The sequence below is a fragment of the Rhamphochromis longiceps genome, linkage group LG7 (genome assembly GCF_057381845.1).
Source record: "Rhamphochromis longiceps isolate RC_006_pf linkage group LG7, R_longiceps_female_GT1.1, whole genome shotgun sequence".
Classification (NCBI taxonomy): Eukaryota; Metazoa; Chordata; class Actinopteri; order Cichliformes; family Cichlidae; genus Rhamphochromis; species Rhamphochromis longiceps.
In genome coordinates, this window is record NC_140563.1 from 48,076,175 (window position 1) to 48,096,228 (window position 20,054).

The window sequence follows — 20,054 nt, forward strand, 5'->3', positions numbered from 1 at the left end:
TAATTGATCTATTGATTCTGTCTTGTTTTCTTTCGATTTTTCATTTAAAGTGTGGAATAAAGTTGGATAGCTTTTATATAATTATTGTGATGAATGCAAACAGTGACAATCTCTGTTACACACTTGTATTTCTACGTGGCCTCTTCACTGACAGTGCTGCCGGTTTCTTGTTAATTCCATTGTTTACGCAGTTTCAATATGACAACTTTACAAATTTATGGGAATAGCATGTCTATCATTTTATAGCAAAACATTCTCCTGCGGAGGGACTCAAATACTGCCAAAGGCACTGACATCTCCGACACGGTACACTCTGGTGTCTATGCCCTTACTGACAAGCGGTATCAATATTGAACATAAAGAGCCATGTTTATACTGTTTATAAATGAGAAAAAGTCCACATGAAAAACACAGGGTCGTGAGTGGTGGTGTAAATCTCATGACTCTGAACCAGACGACATCGACTGTTTCAGCTTTATTTTATTTATTTTTTTTTTTTAGCTTACTTTAACTTTTGGGTTTATGTCACAAAATACAACTAAAAGTTAGCACATGTTATGTTAATCAGTAAAACATCAAGATAGAGATCTCATTGTAATGTCTTCTATATACACCTGCACTTTTTCCACTGTTGAAGTACTTACCACTTTAAAAGAAAATGCTAAAAACAAGGGTTAAGGCTTAATGGTTAGACGTCAGTGTCTGCATATTTGTATGCACCAACCTGTGTCCTGATCACAAATCTGCTCACAGGGTTCAGTGGTCCTCTGGCCGCAGTAATCCTGGACCCATTGTGTGGATGAATTGGTCTGATAGTAGAGAGTTAGCTTTGCTGGATTTAACCAATTAGAAACATCCAAGAAACTGCCCATGCTCACCACAAAACTACTTCCTGAAAAAAAGAAAAACAAAACAAAACAGGAGCCAATTATTTTGCATGAAAAAAAGGCAAAAATAAACAAACAAACCACAGAAAAGTAGAACAGATGTGATTGTGTTGTATTTATGCTCTAGGTTTGAGGTTCTATTGCAAAATCAATTGGAAAGTAGCTAAATCTTTTGTTTTCACTGTAATTTCATTTCCCATCTGACCAGACTGAATTTAAATGAGAAAATTAAGACCTATAATGTGTATAGATTGGGTGTTGTTGGTAATTGCAGTAGAGGGGCTAAAAGGGTTTCACGAGTCAATCAGTAAACGCTATGCTTAATGACGCTGACTTACCTTTCTTTCTTACTGCTCTCAGACCAATCGTTAAACTCCAATCACCGAACAAGATTATCTCTAATTGATGCCAATGAGTTTTGGTTCCAAAGGGAGCTGTGCGAAGGCTTTCTGGATTCTTATACAGCTATATTATGGGTCATGGACGGTACATTTGCAGAAGCATTAACAGTATATATTTCTTTGTCCAGGTGAATTCAAAATGTATTAGAACATCTATATATTAAAACAAAACAAACAGGTTCGGTACAGCTAGATGAACTGCATCAGATGGATGTGTGCAAGTCCTTTGTGCTGTGGTAAAATATACAGCTCATATGAGAATAACAAATAATGTTTCGCCTTTACATTCTGTAACAAACAAAGCAATGACATCCCAAAACTCATCTGTTCTCTCTCTGTTATTTATTTTACCCTTTTAACATTTTGGTCCTGACAGAATACACTGCCATTTGTTTCCTCCTACACATGAAAAGTCATCAGCTGCTTCTTTTCATTTGACAGAAAAACACTGCCACAGTACAGTGTGACCAACACAAAGCCTTCAACAAATGTACTTGGTTTTCCCTAAAAATTAAGTACCAAACCATGTGTTAGCATTCAATCTTATCGAGACCAATGACCTGCATGTTTTTGTCTGTTACATTTGATAGCTTGTCAGATGATCCCACATTGTTTATTGGTTTAAGTGTCTGGCGTAAAACACATTTTGAATCAATCAATATGTTTTGAACATTTTCAATTAATAAGTGCAAAATTCTGTATAAGTCATAGCAAAATAACCATGGTAACAATCTTCAATAGATATGAAAGATCGCTGGTGTTCTTGAAAGTAAAGTGTTCAGTACCCAGCAAAATGCCAGAAGCCCAAAATAAATCGCTAAAAGCCTTTACGAGGTCAAAGTGACCAAAGGTAAGCATGACAAGGCCCCTTTCTGCCAGTAGGTCTCATTTACAGTGATACTGGCAGAAGTAAATTCTTCTGCTAACATGCTGAGGAGAGAGCTGATATGCAGCCTTCTCTGAGTCCTGTAAAGAAATCCCACTTGGGGAGTAGGAGCATTGTTCACTTAGCTCTGCATATTATGATTCAAATGCAGAAGAATGGGGAGAAAAAGAAAGCATTGTATATCAGTGTCAATGCGGTAATCAAAATAATGACAGTAATAATGAATGGGTGCAACAAAAAATTTCATTGACTTATTGACACATATAATTTTGTGTTATTTTTCGTTAATAAGTTGTTTGTGCTTTCCTCTATTGTATACTGCTGTATTATTTCAATTATCTACACAATGTCATGTTTTTGATAATTGAGTTACATGACTGGGTATCTAATTGATAAGATTCTTTGACAGACAGTCACATTTAAAATATGACTATTTTTGCAAATATAATTAAGGTATTTACACCATGACTCTAAAGTGAATGTCAGTTAACAGAAAAGCAACACTGGAGTAATTACAATATAAAAACATAAGAATATGTCGGTACACTTAATTCCACTACTAGTTGATTTTGAGCTGCGTATCTCACAATGTTGGCTAAATGATCTGAGTCTTCTTAATCTGCTGCTCCAGTTTTCCTTTCTTGTTACCTGCCTGTAAATAAACTTCTGTTCTCTCTCTATCTATCTCATTTTTTTCCATTAGGCTCCCATTAGCTGTAGCCTTAGTGATTATTATAAATGCTTTGTAGTTGTTTTTGTTTACCTTTCACTGTCATGGCAACTGGCTGCTCACATTCAGTTTATTCATCATGCTAATGGCTGATATCACCACCTGACTATTCACCTGCATCGTACCAGCATATATTAGATATAGAGCAACTCACGTCCTTTGTGTCAACTTATAAAGTATATAAGCAGACAGAAGAAACAGAGCATTTCGTCTGTCTGCTTGTACGTTTCCTGAAGTGACTTATAGTTATGTGTTGCTTGCCAGTTGGAATTGTTTTGTTTGTTTATCTCTTGGATTTGTTTGTTTGCTCTGACTGCCTGCCTGCTGCCGACTGTATGCATGCCAGACTACAGGGTTAAGCTGCCTTTTACCACATCTGCTCTGCCTCAGGTGTCTGCTTTTCTGTGTCCGAGTTCCAGCACACACAGTTTGTTTGCTGGGGAAAAACAAAACTAGAATCCTAAAACCCTTATCTTAACTCCTTAGAGGTGTACAGTTTATGTTCACCCTGCAGTAAACACACATGCAGTATGGAATGCACAACATGATTTTCCTCGTCCAATATCTTATTCTGTAGTGGGGCTTAAATGCAGTAGTGAGTGTCGCACTACAGCGAAGCTCATGGACTCAGCAAAATTAAAATACACGAGGGCTGGTTTATCATGAATATCTATGATTATTTCATTAAATTCCAAATATGATTTTTGATACCTCGCAGGCTGATCATTAGGCCAAAGGAGGGCTTCAGGGGCATCCAAAAATTTAGATAATTATTGTGTATAACTTGATATTCCTCACTGCTAGTAGCAGTAGAAGGTGAAAAAGGTTACTAAAATAAGTCAATAATCATTCTCCATATTAAATTTGAAAGCGTCCTCGCTGCCAGTGGCAGAGATTTACACTACACTATGTGTGTTATGGAGAGGGAGAAAAAGACAACATTATAGACACTCAAAAAAACCGTGATTATTTTGTAATACATTTTTTGAGTAATTGCCCCACAAAGCTCAGAAGTAAGTGGACAAACTTCATTGTTTTTAATCCTCGAGTCATTGACAGGCGACAGGTTCCTATTTTGTGCCAAGTCTTTATTGTGGCCACCTTTTGTTGCTGTTTGTATATGGATATGACAGCCTTACATTTTGTCAGCAGTAACAAAAAAGCATCTTGTTGTAAGCGCTCTGAAACATCACGCCATCTTTACACATTGACAATTATTTGCCTCTTTCCTTGAGTACTTTTCACTTGGCTAGACCTTACTGTGGCTTTTATCTGCTTAATTTGACATGAAATAAGAGGAAGCAGCTTTTGTTCATTAGGCAATTACCCAACTACTTTAGAATCTGAAAATAGGGCCCTATGAATAAAAATAGCTAATTTCTAAACAAAATTCATGTGATAATTTTGTTAATCACGTTAAATGAAAACCAATAGTCTGCACTCTAATCACATCTTGATTCTTTCACTTCATATCCACTGTGGTGGTATACAGAGGGAAAAAACAAACTGCGTCAATGTCAAAATACTCTAACGGTATGTTTATTTTACTGTAGATATCCAATCCGGTTGTTCAGTCTGACGTCACTAGCCGTGTCTGGGTCTAAACTCCGCTGCAGGTCCATATATCAAACGATCACTATGGGATTACTGAGAGTTGAAAAACTGTCTAAAGTCTTTCATCTTTAATAAAATGATCAGCGTTCTGCTCTACCAGGTGTAACAATTGAGTTTAACATCCAGGCATCCATGAAAACGGAATTTATGACATTTAACGGAGTTAGAAGTTAGCAGGGAGTTAGCTCGCTAGCTTCTATCTAAATACAATATAGCATGTCCTGACTGTGGGGTTTTGGAAACAAATTAAAACGTACAGCTCTGCTATCACTTCCAGCATAAATGAAGACAGAAAACTAAACAGCAGTGACGTTTGTAGGGTTACTGAAGTTGGGCTAGCTGGTATATAATGATGTGCTACGTGACCGCTAGCGACACAGCTATGTTAGCATAATATAAACAAGCTAACTTTTTTTCCACTCGATAAAAGTTAATGTGAGTGTTCTCGGTGGTCAGGAACAAATGTAATCGCATGGCAGGATGCTGTAAAAGGACCAAACTTCAGCCAGGAGAACAACTGAGATAATCCATCCACAATACGAGGTTAGTCATTCATATACTGCTGCATGGGCTGGGCTGTAGTTACATCGTAAGGTTTTAAAAACTGAGCTTAAATAAATGATTAGCGGTAATAAAAGCCGAGGGAGGTCAACAGTGATCACTGACTGTTTTAGGAGCTTTTTGAGATCAAATAGAAGAAAATACATAACACTAAACATGTTAACAACACAAAAGCCATATTAAACGCAGACTACTTTAGACCCGGAAGTAGGATTCGTCGCGTCATCACTGAACAACCGGATAGTTACAGAATATATATTTTATGCACGCCTCCGTTTTCATGAAGTGTCCACGGGCACACAAATTCTGAGAGCGTGGGAGGACAAGAAATGAGACCTCAATGGCAGAAATGCCTTTTTGACTGATATGTGAAATCTTTCAGAGATGTATCAATCATTAGTTAAATTGCCTCAGCTCTTCACTCTCTCTTACTTCACTTAGTTCCTTGTACATATTCAAGTTTTCTCTCTTCTCCTAGTAAGGTTTGTTTTGCAGTATCGTGTCAACACACAGACCCAATTTACAATTAGCTCACTGTCAACAAGGAATTTTAAACAGATTAAATAATACTCTAAGCTGTTGCATGGGTCTGTTGCTTACAAACTCCATTTTTGTGAATTTAAACTTCTTTTGTCAACAACAAATGTTTTTGTGTCCCCATGTGAGCATATAAATTGACAGGAAACGGTATCAACTCCTTATTGACAGAGAAGTTCTTTATATTCGATTTCACTGACTATTTATTTAGTTTTTATTTTTTTTGGAAAGCATACTTTCTGTCTGTGAAGCCAGCTTCTAATATGGCACTGATACAGCAGAAATATATCTTGGAGTTCTTATGCAACATTAGATGAATATGCATTGTTTGTATCCGGCTAACTGAATAGATAAAAACAATAGGTTAATATTTTAATCTACAGCATGCAGTCACATGAAAAAGGGGCTAAATACTAAAAGCTCAGTTGAAAAACGAAAAATAATAATAGCCATAGTGTGTGCACAATGCTCTTCATCACTTTAATGGCTTTAAATGTCACTCAGTTTTTTGTGGTGATAATCAATCTTTTTTTCTTCCATTGTGAGCTTTCAGCGCGTGGGCTTTATTGTTCTGATTTTTGTTCATTTTTCGGTTCTAGAACATGATTTTCTCTTTTGTTGGATGAATGTTCATCTTTTGTACCTTATCAGTCGTGGAAAGGGGGCACTGAAATTGAAAGGCATTGAAATTGAAAACCACAAATCACGGTTGAGGGGGTGGGGAGTTTAATGCAGGCCATGTGAAAACAGAAATGGAGAATGTTGAGCTAGCCCCGGTCCATTAGCTGTTCCTCCTAACAACAAAGACTAAACTAATGACATAATACGTTTCAGTGCTCAACAACAACATGCAACTCGACAGTTATCTCTACAGTACGCTGCTCGACTGACAACTGTAACCAGTTATTGTTGGAAACAAACAAAACAATAAGATGCTATACTATCTGGGATAATGGCTATTATGATAACATGCTCCACAAATCTAGCATATCGCTTGTATTAGATGTTTTCAAACTGCTGCTTGGGCTAAATAACCACACTGCATCTTAGTAACATTTTGATGGGTTTAATGTAAGTATAATAAATCCTTGCATCTTCATCTCCATGTTTGATTTTAGTATTTGCGGGTTTCCAGTCAGCAAACAGATCTGTGTAAATTGGACCCAGGAGTTCTGTGAGCTGTCAGATCTACTAAGATTTTCATATCATATCATGTAATTTGAATCAAAATGAAAGAGTGCATAAAAACAGTGATGTGTAGTGAAGTCAGTTTCCAGCAAAAGTAAACACTTTTTGATGCTTTACTCGTTAAATGTTCTGCCAAGGTCTAATAAATGCCCTGCACTTACCATCCGCAACAAAATGCTCTGGCACATGGAGGGTGACCTTAACAGTGAGGGGGCAGGAATCCTGCGTAGCATAGACAATGGCAATGACACATGTGCTGATAGTAATCAGTGTCAAGGTGACCTTATTTAGAGGACTGTGTGGATGGCCTAAAGGGAGAGAAAGAGAAAAAAGTAAAGGTAGACAGTTTAACAGTGGCCCTTTTGTTTTTATTAGAGTCTTAAACAGGTGACAGGACCATAATACACACAGCCACACAAACGTTTAACAAAATCATCTCGTTTTGCACTGTCCTTTGCTGAAAAGCCCTCCTCAAAGCCTTGAGAATGCAATTCATTGTACTGCTGATTTATGAATCCAACCCTGTTTCAAGTTTGGCCTGTGTAGATATGACTTGGGTTAACACTGCTTCTGCACACCCCAGAATCATTTGCCAGTATGATATATGATCTTATTGCTACTGACAGGGTTATAGATTGGTTGTTTTGGTTGCCCTTTGGCTCTGCCAGGGATCTTATTTCCAAGCTAAGGTATAGGAAATGAAATTAGCCGCTTAACCTCTGTCTACAGATATTTATCATGGGAGAGAAGTTGGCATGTTAAACGGAAGCTTACTGGGATGTGTGTAGGATAAGGTGATGATAGAGTAGCTTTGGAAACACTGCTCTAATGCGTTGAACAACCTGAAAATAACTCTTGTACTTTCTTAAACCAGTCACAAGAAAACATCACGTAATATTTCAGAATCTGCAGGCTTCAGAACTGCGTGAATAGCTTCTAGGAAGGGAGCTTCCCAGTGTGTATCCTGCGCTCTGCAGGTTTGTTGCAAAAGTCAATAGAAATGGTACAACTGCTTATGGAAGTCTGTTCTCTGCAGTAGAACTCATCACACTGTTTTGTTCAAATAAATAAATAAATGAATACATTTGTTTATATATTTATTAATTTCAATGCCCAATAGCTTCCACAATGGGAATCGACTAATGCTCTGTGTGCTAGTTAGAGGTATGTTACTACATCATTTAGTACCACTGAAAAACACAGCCGTGTACAATTGTTCTGTGAATGCCAATTTCAGCTTTCCCCATATAACGTTTGACTGATCACATTCGCAGTGTTCAAATGGTCAAACAGACTGAAATAAAACAAAGCAATATCATAGAAAAGAAAGTTTCACCAGTATTCCCCTGTGGAAAGGCACTTTAATCTTGACAGAAGCTCGGAGGTTTTGAAATGCAGCTCAAGGCCAAACAAGGAGACAAAGTTAGGGTAATGGATTGACCCACACCGACTTGCACGTCTTACTCACTGTGATGGCTTTGTGAAGGGATAGAAACAATGGTTGTCTACAGAAATAGTGGCTGAGCAGCTAATGTCAGTGGGGTGCGGGTGGTGTCACTGGGCTTGTGAAGGGTTCCCTCAATTACTATAAAAGCTTACTGAGTAGACAAAAGCATGCGCACTCACGATGGCAAACACTTACATTATGGTCACAAACCAAGCATCCTTTCTGTGCTCAAACACACGCATAAAGTCACATGTAAATTTTAACTGAATGCACAAATACAAGGAGTGCACTAAACTCTTTATGTTTACTCTCATTCGCCTCCCCTCTGTCCATCATCTAATGAAAGAGCTACCTTTTTATACAGGCTGTAACTTTAACACAGGTCATGGCCATGGATTTTATTTTCCTCCAAGCTGTAAGGCCACAAAGACTTGATAATAAAATCTGTCAGACCAAGATGTCAGTTAAAGTAAAGACGCCTGTTCTAGGGCATTTACACTCACAGGCAATTAACCATTTTCAGAACAGTTGTGGTTAATTGCATGTTCACACTGGACCATTCTGTGTTTAAATGTATGTAAACAGGAAATGTAATGGTAGGAAATGAAGTGACAGAAGGCTACAGAGCCAATTACAGGGGTAGGTTCATTCAATTCGTTCAATTCGTTCTTGTCCTTCATTCCGAAAAACGTTGCAATTATCTAAGACCATATGCACATGCTTGATATCTGAAATCTACCCAGCTGCTGTCTCCAATGTACAGAAAAATAGAGACATTTAATTGGAGAATCCGCTTTTAGATGAATTATATATCTGCAGTTCTATAGAGTTAAGAAGTTTTGTTTGTTTTCAAATCGTACATTTCCTCTCTTTTATACTTCTAATAGAAATCGCAATTGGAAAATTGCTTTTCTAACTGCTTTTAGATCCTATTCCCACACCAGAGGGCTTACAACCAAATTAATAAGATTATAAAGTGGTGTGTGATTTATTGTCCTCTTGACCTAGTGTTGTTTAGGTGAACTGCAGACACAGGGTTTAAAAACATCATGATTTTCATCATTTTTGTCAGCTACTTTATAGATATACACAGACTATGTAATTCATATACACACAAATCCAAACTCTTCACTATCACATATCACTATGGGAGAGGAAGTTGAAAATCATGCATTCAAGTTATGTGACTCAGCTTAGGTCATCACAAAACTCCCATTGACATCAGCTCATATGTCTGCTTTGAATGTCATTGAGCTGTGGAACAGCACTCCCAGCCCCACTGGGAACATACATGACCCCTTCCTACTTCCAGCTATGCTGACAATTCCGGAAATGACTAGCCTCATTTGACTCAGCTTTAATGTTCTCTCCCATCATTCCCTCTTATATTCAAATGGGATAAGGCTGGCGTTCATTTGTTTTTGTATTATACTCCCTTTTGACTTTAATGTCTTCTCAGCAGCGCGCAGTGGCTAAGAGGGTCTCCTGCTGAGTAAGTTAATGTGTAAAAACTGTACGACATTTATTATAATACACCTGAGTTTCTTCCCACCTTTGCTGCGCCTTCGTCCTCTGTGCTGCTCTGTGTAAAACTTCATTTGGTTGTCATCTTCAGGCTCTGATCCCGATTCCCCTTGAGGACCAAACACACCTCCAGCCTCTGGTGGTGAAATGTAAAGACAAACAAAGGCAAAAATAAATCTAATTAGAATCATAATTCAGTTGATTGTTTGTTTTTCAGATATAGAAAATATAATGCAGTCGGGGTACAAACAGTTATTCAACCTTTGGGTGTTGTGTATATAGAGCAGGACATAATATATTTTTACAATATGGACACAACAGTACACAGATTTTTAACTAATCAAATTTCCACTTCTTACCACCTTTGCTGCCACTCGTGGTTTGATCTGTTGGTGAGTTGTCAAGTGTTAAAAAGACTTTGGAGCTCAATTTTCTAATCATATTAGGTAAAGTGTGTGCATATTTGCATGTCTGACTCTGAGTTAGAGTGACAGCAAGAGCAGGGCTGTGAGTTAAGAGGCTTTGTTTATTACTGCTTTGGCACTGCAACATCAAAATACACGCACACGCACGCACGCACGCACGCACGCACGCACACACACACACACACACACACACACACACACACACACACACACTGATAACAGTCAGGGATTTGCAAAGTGTAAAACCACTGAAGGATAACATAACATAAAATATCTGTAAATGGCTTCAAACTACAGTCTCAAACCAGATTAAAAAATGTCCAGTAGACGGTTTATGTTAAATATCTTTATTATTGTACCACGCACATTCTTTCATGTATCATTTAGGTTTAGTCATAAAAACGATCTTATGCTAATAAGATCCAGATTTCCTCATGGTTATACATATGTTTTGCTTGCATTACCCAGAGGATCACAGTGATTACACTTCCTAATCTCCTGGAGTAGAAAAAGAATAAAGGACAGAGTGAAAATCAGTGCTTGTGATGACCATAAATACACATCTAAGAAAAAACGTTTCACTCGATGACTACGAGTTAAAACAAAGACAAAGAACAAAATTAGGATAAGTGCATTATGTCAATACACTTATTTTTATGATACATGAGGACAGCTGATAATGACACAATGACAAAAGCATTTACTTTTCTGCAAGAGACAAAAGCTTTATCCCCACAGGAATATGACTTTTAAGTCATATTCAAGCATTCATAATTGTTTCATTCCTGGTATATCATTAAGAAAATGCAGTGCAACGTGGATGAAGGGGGTACTTAGAGTAAAATAGTTCTTGGCCAGCATGTGGTGTAGGGCTGAACGATATATCGCATTTGCGATAATATCGCGACATGATCAAGTGCAATTTTCTAACCGCAAAGGCTGCGATTATACTGCGATTATATTATACAATTCATGGGCTGCATCCTCCTGAGGCCGCATTTGTAGACCGATTATGTCACAGCGACGTGCCGAAGGCTGTCCAAATTACTACCATATCCCAGAATTCATAGCGCAGCCCAGCCAAACTCCAGTTTCCAGCAATGGCGGCCGCTACTAAGTTTTAAAATTACTCATACTAATCTTTCTGGGTCACAAAATAAACTTTTAACATATTTTCAGGCGAGAAAGTAGTTGTGTAAACATCAAATATCTGCTCGGTTTATCAAGATATCCCATATTTGCAAAAGTGCTTCGACGTTTTCAGAGGCGTCTGCTACCCACCAGCTCGACAGCTAGCCGGGAGCTCGAGGGTTACTGATGCGGCCGAGAACGGCACAACTCCCGGCACATCATTTTCAGATCACCGCGGAGTTTCGCTGCTCGGGTTAAACGTAATATATAAGTCACTTAGACAACCTAAAAATGTTATTGTTGGGCTTTTTTCAGTGTTTTGTTTGTTCGTGAGTAAATCGGTTTGGCTGAGATTAAAGTTATTAGATTAGATAAAATAAAACTTTATTAATCCCCCGGGTGGGTTCCTCCTTGGTTTTCACACAGCTGACTAAACGTCAAACAGAAAACTTATTAAACAGAAGTATGAGACAGTCGAGAATTTACACCAGTGTCTGGTTATATTTTAGATAGCAAGAAGCAGACGGCCGAGTTTATTAAACTCCACCGAGACAGCGGTGACGCTAATCAGAACTAGACCGTCCAATTTCACGCCTTTAAACTTTAAAGGCGTGTTTGTGTGTGTGTTTATACAATTGCTATTATGTTTGCACTTTATGTGTAATGTTACTGACTGCAGAGATCAGTAAGATGTGTGTATTTTTTATTTATTAGTTTTATTTATTTAATATTATTTTTTAATTGAATGACTGTCTAGTAGTTCACAGATGTCGAAAAACTGAGTGTGGTAAAGCCACTGATTTTGTTTATGTATATTTCTGCAATCTGCACATTGTACTGACTTTCATTTTAATGTTTACACCAGGGTTCCTTGTCAGCACTTTATGCTCAGATGTTTGTAAGCTAAAAATAAACTATTGTGTATGTTCAAATATACTGTTGTGATTGAAGAAGTTAAATAAAAATGTCAGTCATCAATTCATGCATCACCTCATGTCATCATAACAGAGGTCTGTCTTCCAGGAAAGAACAGCTTAAAATTAATGTAATATAGTATTGGCCATACTATATGATGTATTGCTTGTCTTTGTTTAATAATACAGAAGACAAATACCTTAAAAAATAATCGCATATCGCATCGCAATCGCAATATTGGGGCAAAAAATCGCAATTAGATTATTTTCCATAATCGTTCAGCCCTAATATGGTGACAAATTGATCATTTCGCATAAATCAAGTCAAATGACAGCTCGCTTGTACGTCCCTTACAAAAGTGACCGCAAAATATATATACAAAATTAATTGGATTCATTCCAGTCACAATTTAAGTGTCAGTGTATAAAGTACAAAAGCTTGGTTATTCTGAAAAATTGATGGCTAAGGAAATTGATCAGGGGCTTGGATGCTCTCAATTTAGGGATGTCACATTGTGTTAAGACTAAGCTGGAGGACGGTAAGTTTTTTTTTTCAGAGAGTAAAGTAAGCAAAAGCGAGCAAAAATAAGTAAGATAATAAACTAACACTATTATGAAGATATGGTGAACTCTTCATAGTGAAAAACAAAGTAGACACCACCCACCACAGGCAAATAAAGAGAAAAAAAATAGGCGCAGGAGAAACTCATAAGAAAGTATACAGATCTAACACTGTTTATCATCTTGAAATTTAGTATTTTTTATAGATGTCATTAAGTCCTTATTACAATAAGGTAGATTAAAAAAAATCCTTTCTTCCTTGTTCATTGGACACAGTCAGAATTTCAAGGCAAGTGCTGAGCAATGTCAGGTGAAATAGACTCCTTCATTCACTTCATTAACATTATGTTACAGCTCATGAACATTTTCGTGCATCATAAAAGATTTAGACATGATTAAAAGGTCTATCAAGTCTGTGTAGAAAGCATACACTGAAAACTGTAATCATTCTTTTGGTCTCATGCACTTAAACAAGTCTAGAGTTGAGTTGGAATTCGAGTATAAGTCTGGTGCTGTTTGGAGGGTGAAGCCAGGGCAATGTGCTGTAAAATTGGTTCTGGATTTATGCATAGTCTTAGAACATGCCCAAAAAGGTGGTAGAGGAAGAAAAGACAGGGAGTGTACTGTATTTCAGGTAGGTCTTTTCTGTTACACCTAATGAGGAACAAGTGTAATTTATTGAAAAGTAGTAACACATACTGTCTCTATGCAATATTTATGCATATTATTTAAAACCTGTGTATGTCTCCTGGGCCTTAGGTTAAAGCAAGTCAAATTTTAATATATAATCTCTTCTGTTAGTGCATTTATTAAATGCATGAATCTTTTTGCCCACTACACTAATTACATTTTAATATGACTTGGTTTCCATTTGAAATTTATTGGAGATGCAAATAAAAGATTAGAGACCTTGTTCCAGTGATAAAGGAGAATCTTTAAAGATGTGTCCCAGTCACAACCAAATTTTAAAAATGCATCTGACTCATGACTAGAAATGTTGATGTGTCATTGTGGTGGATGTAATGCCTTTAAAGGTAAGTTTTAACACAGTGATGTCCTGTTTATTAGTATTAAATTTATTAATACTAATCAAACACTGGTGTTACTTGCATAAGTTCTTCAATCTAAATGCATTGTAGGCTCAAGTCGTAAAGTACAAGTTTCTACAGTAGAACCATTGTCGCCATGTTTTTTTCTAACGTATTTAAGTATATCAACTTACCACAAGTCATAGTCTTTGAAGAAATGAGGATAATGTAGTGGTGTGGATTGAATGCATTATAAAAACAGGTGCAGAATAAAAGAGAGTCTGTGTTTTAATTTTGCCCCTCTACTTATCTTTGTCCTATCCACCCTCACAATTTTAAGGTGAGTGTTTCTTCTTTCTTTTTCCACGTGGAGTTCAATGTAAAGACCGTCTTGAGGTAATATGCTGAGCATAGCAGGACAGCGGCTTCCTGCCCTGCTTTGCTTAAATCATTGCTCCTTTTTATAGGTGGTACCATAATGTCCCATCTTTGAGCTCTCTGGGGTCATAAAATGCGTGCCTTCTTGGTTGAATGGTTAAAAAGGGCAATATATATTAGAAAGGTGAAGAAAGTGCTGGCCTTTCAGAAGATACGGAAAACATTCCCGGTTATTGTTTTTTTTTTTTTTTTTCCTATCAGGACATAGCCTGGGCTCTGCAATGCCCTATACCGTTATTGCTATGAAAGCTGCTTTGGCACTTTGTCATTTATGTCCCATTAAATGAGTCATTCAGTGAAGGCAAACAGGGTCAAAAATGTCTCAGTGTCCTTTAGTTAGAAAGAAAGTTCAGATTATGTAAAGGTGCTTCAGGTCTCCACTAATCTCCTGCTGTTCCCATCTCAACTTTGAATGCCACTTGAAGTAATCACTAGAAGAATGAATGTACTTCCTGCAGTTTTCAGATTTGATTTGGACGTTGAGTAACTTTGAAAAAAGGAAAAAAGTGCTTCTTCATAAAAATATCAATTGCCTCACACTGTGAAATCTATCAAATTGACTGTTTGATTAATAATGGACCCTTTACAGAACCAGTTTGCACCATACTGGTTCAGAATCTTTACTTGTAATTTCTGTCAGATTGGGATGGGACTTGGAGTTTCAAATTATCCTCTATTAGTGTTCCCTATAGTAGATCTGACTTAGCAATGTTCATTAATGGCAAAAAAAAAGATTAGGACTGCAATTTCACTGTTATTCATGTGAGGTTTATACAGTTTTTTGAAACTGGGAGAAATACACACAACTGTGATGAAAAACAGATAGAAAGAAGCAAAATCAGTGGATAAAAGGAAATACTGGTTACAAAGGGACTGTCACTAAAATGTAAACGAATAATCAAGAGACAGGGATTTTCACACTGCATTAGCAGCTCAGTGAACATCAAAATGAATTTCAAGTTTAATAACTGCACAGTCACAACTCTCTGAACTCTCTTTGTTTGGTATTATAAAGTGGTCAGATAGTGCTTTCATTTATTGCCCTTTTAACCCGACCCTTTGTGAAGTATAATTCCTTTGCACCTTTTGTCTGCTATCAGTGGAATTTTAAAAGAAAGCGGAGCAGGTTCTGTTTGCCCGTCAAAACCTTCTTCATTATTTCATAAATACAAACTGTTAAGAGGTTCAGACATGCATACATTTTATTGAGCTTAGTATTTAAAGTGAAATATCAATTTTTCCCTCAGTTAATATGGATTTTCATGGTTTAAACTGAAATAGCTATTCATACCATTAAGGATGCAGTGACATTGCACTGATCGCAAAAAGGTGTGCTGACAGGCAAAGTACGTGTGCAATCCAAATGACAGTTAAATAGTGCTTCCAGGCTAAGGCACAGATTTGATAAATAACACACACAACAATATGTCTGAAACAAGGTGCACAAGTCTTTGAAAATCTGGCCCTTGGCATTTTCTATTTCACTGCTTCTCCTCCTTTTCCACTACACTTCTTCTTTTGTCAGTTCACTTTTTCCTGTTTTCATCTTGCTTTTCTCTCCCTCAGCGGTAATGCCTTCAAAATCAAGTCCCATAAAAACGTCAGCACCCGGCACTGTAACTAAACTCCAGCATGACTGTACAACAAATTTCAATTACTCGGGTAGACCAATCTTACTTTTACCACCCATTTCACAGTCCCCAAGTCCATTACATAATTTCCGACGCCTCTCTTTGTCACATCCTCAGTTGGCATGATCTGTTTTCCCTCCATCTGTTTTGCTATAAAAAAAAAAAAAAGAGCACACAAATAGCACACTAATTTTACTCTCAACAAGACGTTTTTTTGGCCAATTTTTTATGTATTAAGGTCAAGTTTAAAAAGTTTTATTGTCACAGGCACAGTAAAACTAAACACATCAGTTCCCATTTAAATTACTGGACAATTAAATTATTATTTTAGCAGTTGCCCTTCACAGAAAGCTTATAAAAATTTTAACTTCTAAATTTTCTAATAAAAAAGAAACAACAAAGGTCCAAGAAATTTATAAAAGCACAAGTAATACATGTGCATACAAAGAAATTAGTTAAAGACGCCAGATATAACTGAATTGTACCTGTGCCTTGTGCAAGTTTACAAACAGATCTTTGCAAATTAGTGCCATCCATCTACTTATCCATTCATCCATCTGATTGTCTGTCCATCTGTCCTGCCAGAGTTCAACACCCACCATGAGTGAGTATGACTTACTGCCGCAATGAACCAAGCTAATGTTACAGTTCTACAGGAACCAAATGGCCCATAACTTCTGGCCAGACACCCCGTACTTCAAAGCACCTTCCACAGAATAACCCGAGGGACATGGATTGCATCCCTTATCCAACTATACAAAACACAAACTGGATGTGCAAGTCCCACATACCCTCAAATACAGTGGGGCAAAAAAGTATTTAGTCAGCCACCGATTGTGCAAGTTCCCCCACCTAAAATGATGACAGAGGTCAGTAATTTGCACCAGAGGTACACTTCAACTGTTAGAGACAGAATGTGAAAAAAAAAAATCCATGAATCCACATGGTAGGATTTGTAAAGAATTTATTCGTAAATCAGGGTGGAAAATAAGTATTTGGTCACCTCAAACAAGGAAAATCTCTGGCTCTCACAGACCTGTAACGTCTTCTGTAAGAAGCTTTTCTGTCCCCCACTCGTTACCTGTATGAATGGCACCTGTTTGAACTCATCATCTGTATAAAAGACACCTGTCCACAGCCTCAAACAGTCAGACTCCAAACTCCGCCATGGCCAAGACCAAAGAGCTTTCGAAGGACACCAGGAAAAGTATTGTAGACCTGCACCAGACTGGGAAGAGTGAATCTACAATAGGCAAGCAGCTTGGTGTGAAAAAATCAACTGTGGGAGCAATCATCAGAAAATGGAAGACATACAAGACCACTGATAATCTCCCTCGATCTGGGGCTCCACGCAAGATCTCATCCCGTGGGGTCAAAATGATCATGAGAACGGTGAGCAAAGATCCCAGAACCACACGGGGGGACGTGGTGAATGACCTGCAGAGAGCTGGGACCAAAGTAACAAAGGTCACCATCAGTAACACACTACAACGGCAGGGAATCAAATCCCGCAGTGCCAGACGTGTTCCGCTGCTGAAGCCAGTGCATGTCCAGGCCCGTCTGAAGTTTGCCAGAGAGCACATGGATGATACAGCAGAGGATTGGGAGAATGTCATGTGGTCAGATGAAACCAAAGTAGAACTTTTTGGTATAAACTCAACTCGTCGTGTTTGGAGGAAGAAGAATACTGAGTTGCATCCCAAGAACACCATACCTACTGTGAAGCATGGGGGTGGAAACATCATGCTATGGGGCTGTTTTTCTGCCAAGGGGACAGGACGACTGATCCGTGTTAAGGACAGAATGAATGGGGCCATGTATCGTGAGATTTTGAGCCAAAACCTCCTTCCATCAGTGAGAACTCTGAAGATGAAACGAGGCTGGGTCTTCCAACATGACAATGATCCAAAACACACCGCCCGGGCAACAAAGGAGTGGCTCCGTAAGAAGCATTTGAAAGTCCTGGAGTGGCCTAGCCAGTCTCCAGACCTCAACCCCATAGAAAATCTGTGGCGGGAGTTGAAAGTCCGTGTTGCTCGGCGACAGCCCCAAAACATCACTGCTCTCGAGAAGATCTGCATGGAGGAATGGGCCAAAATACCAGCTACTGTGTGTGCAAACCTGGTAAAGACCTATAGTAAACGTTTGACCTCTGTTATTGCCAACAAAGGTTATGTTACAAAGTATTGAGTTGTATTTTTGTTATTGACCAAATACTTATTTTCCACCCTGATTTACGAATAAATTCTTTACAAATCCTACCATGTGGATTCATGGATTTTTTTTTCACATTCTGTCTCTCACAGTTGAAGTGTACCTCTGGTGCAAATTACTGACCTCTGTCATCATTTTAGGTGGGGGAACTTGCACAATCGGTGGCTGACTAAATACTTTTTTGCCCCACTGTATCCTTGAGAAGATGAAGAGCTGGTCCAGTGTTCAAACACCAGGACAAAAACTCCCTACTGAATCCGAGGTTAAACTAATGGTTGAACTCTCCTCTCCAGTACCCTGCCATAGACATTCCCAGAATGGCCGAGGAATGTGATCCCCCAGTCCCCACCCTCCAATCCCCTTAACTCTTAAACAGGGAAACCACAACCCTAATCGCTATCCAGAGATACCACACCAGTGTCCGTGCTATGTTGCAGCAATGTGTCAGTCAGGACAGCCAGAACCTTAGGCAATTTTCATGCACCCCAGGGGCCTTGACACTGAGCATGTGTTTACTATATCAGTGACATGACCCCCAGAGCGAGGCAAGTCGTCATCCTTGTCCTTGTTCCATGGTGTCACTAAACTCCTACGTTTTTGCATTAGCCACTGCCAGAGCTAAACAACATTTGGGCTGCCGGTACTTCTCAGCATCTCAAGAGTCCCACAGGTTCATAAAGGGAGCCTGAGAGCTCTCTTCACCTCTGGTGTCCACCATCTGGTTACAGAAATACATGCATGACAGGTAAAACAGATAGAACATAGAAAATGGTCCAGTTGGACTCAATGTGCCAAGTCTTCCTTGGAACGTAATCAAAGCTCTGTTTGAGGGGGAATTTAAGATTTTGTGGATCAGTGCTGCCTAACTATATGCTTGGGTACACCAGGTCTGTCCAGCATCTTTACCTGCCACTTTATCCAACTCAGCACCAGGTGGTGATCAGTTCACAGCTCGGCACCTCTCTTATCAATGTTTCCCGAGCTTGCTCCTGCACACCCGCAAGCCATCCACTCATCTAAGTCTACGTACAGTATTTAGAGTCAGCTGTGCACTTTTGTGCTAGCTCATGAATCATTCTGCTGGATCATTGTTTACTGTGCTTCTGTGTCCTCCTTAGTGTCTTGTTCAAGGACTCAGTCATCCTGTCTGTGAAAACTACCTGCTTTACCTCATGGAACTTTCAGTTCACAGCCAGATAAGATTAGTCATGTCAACACAAACACCTGCTCCTCGCTGGTAAATTGCTCTGTCTTGATTCTCACCTGCCCTCCCACTCTCCATCACAAAAACCCACGTTCAATCGGATTGCAGCCTGCTTTGAATTTGACTTGTTCTGTTTCAATCCGCTTTTTTAGTCTGGAAAATTCTCATCCATGACAGAAACACCCTTCGACAATGGTATGAGTTTTCACATTGCATAGTTTCTACACTCGAGGGCATTCTGCAGCTCCCTTCTTGGCAACATGTGTTTGGAACGCCAGAAACAGAACTATCAGCTGATCCAAGCTGGGCCAGGGCTGATGGTAAATGAGTAATCCACAACTTGTTGTGACAAAAAAACAAGGTTATTTTTAAACTGCACTGTCATATCATTTTAGCAAAGACTCGGGACGTAACTTCACATGACAAATGTTGGGAAGGCTGTTTATATTTTATATGTCTAAAAGTCAGATTTTTAAATCACCAAATATCAGTATCAAACATTCATTTTCCCTTTTTTTCAAGACTTTGAAAGAATACAATACTTTTTCAAAGTATTATTCCTTATCGTTTCTTCACAAAGACACACACACACTAATACATATATATATCTTTAGGTAAGTGCGTAGGAAATTTAATAAAAATGTGTGAGATTAAGAGAGTTGAAACAGTGATTCGTTTTCATTAAAATGTTAATTTATACATGATAATAAGAAAAATATATTCCTGGCAGAGT

At 38.3% G+C, this 20,054-nt stretch overlaps 1 protein-coding gene across 1 annotated transcript in view; it reads right to left on the minus strand.

The window, feature by feature from the left end:
• astn2 (astrotactin 2) overlaps positions 1-20,054 on the minus strand; it is a 306,591-nt gene that overhangs the window by 165,176 nt on the left and 121,361 nt on the right. The window contains exons 5-7 of the mRNA XM_085413994.1: positions 9,804-9,911; positions 6,966-7,112; positions 725-892 (exon numbers count right to left, since the gene is read on the minus strand). Coding sequence (XP_085270120.1) covers positions 725-892; positions 6,966-7,112; positions 9,804-9,911 — 423 coding nt within the window. The remainder of the gene's footprint in view (positions 1-724; positions 893-6,965; positions 7,113-9,803; positions 9,912-20,054) is intronic.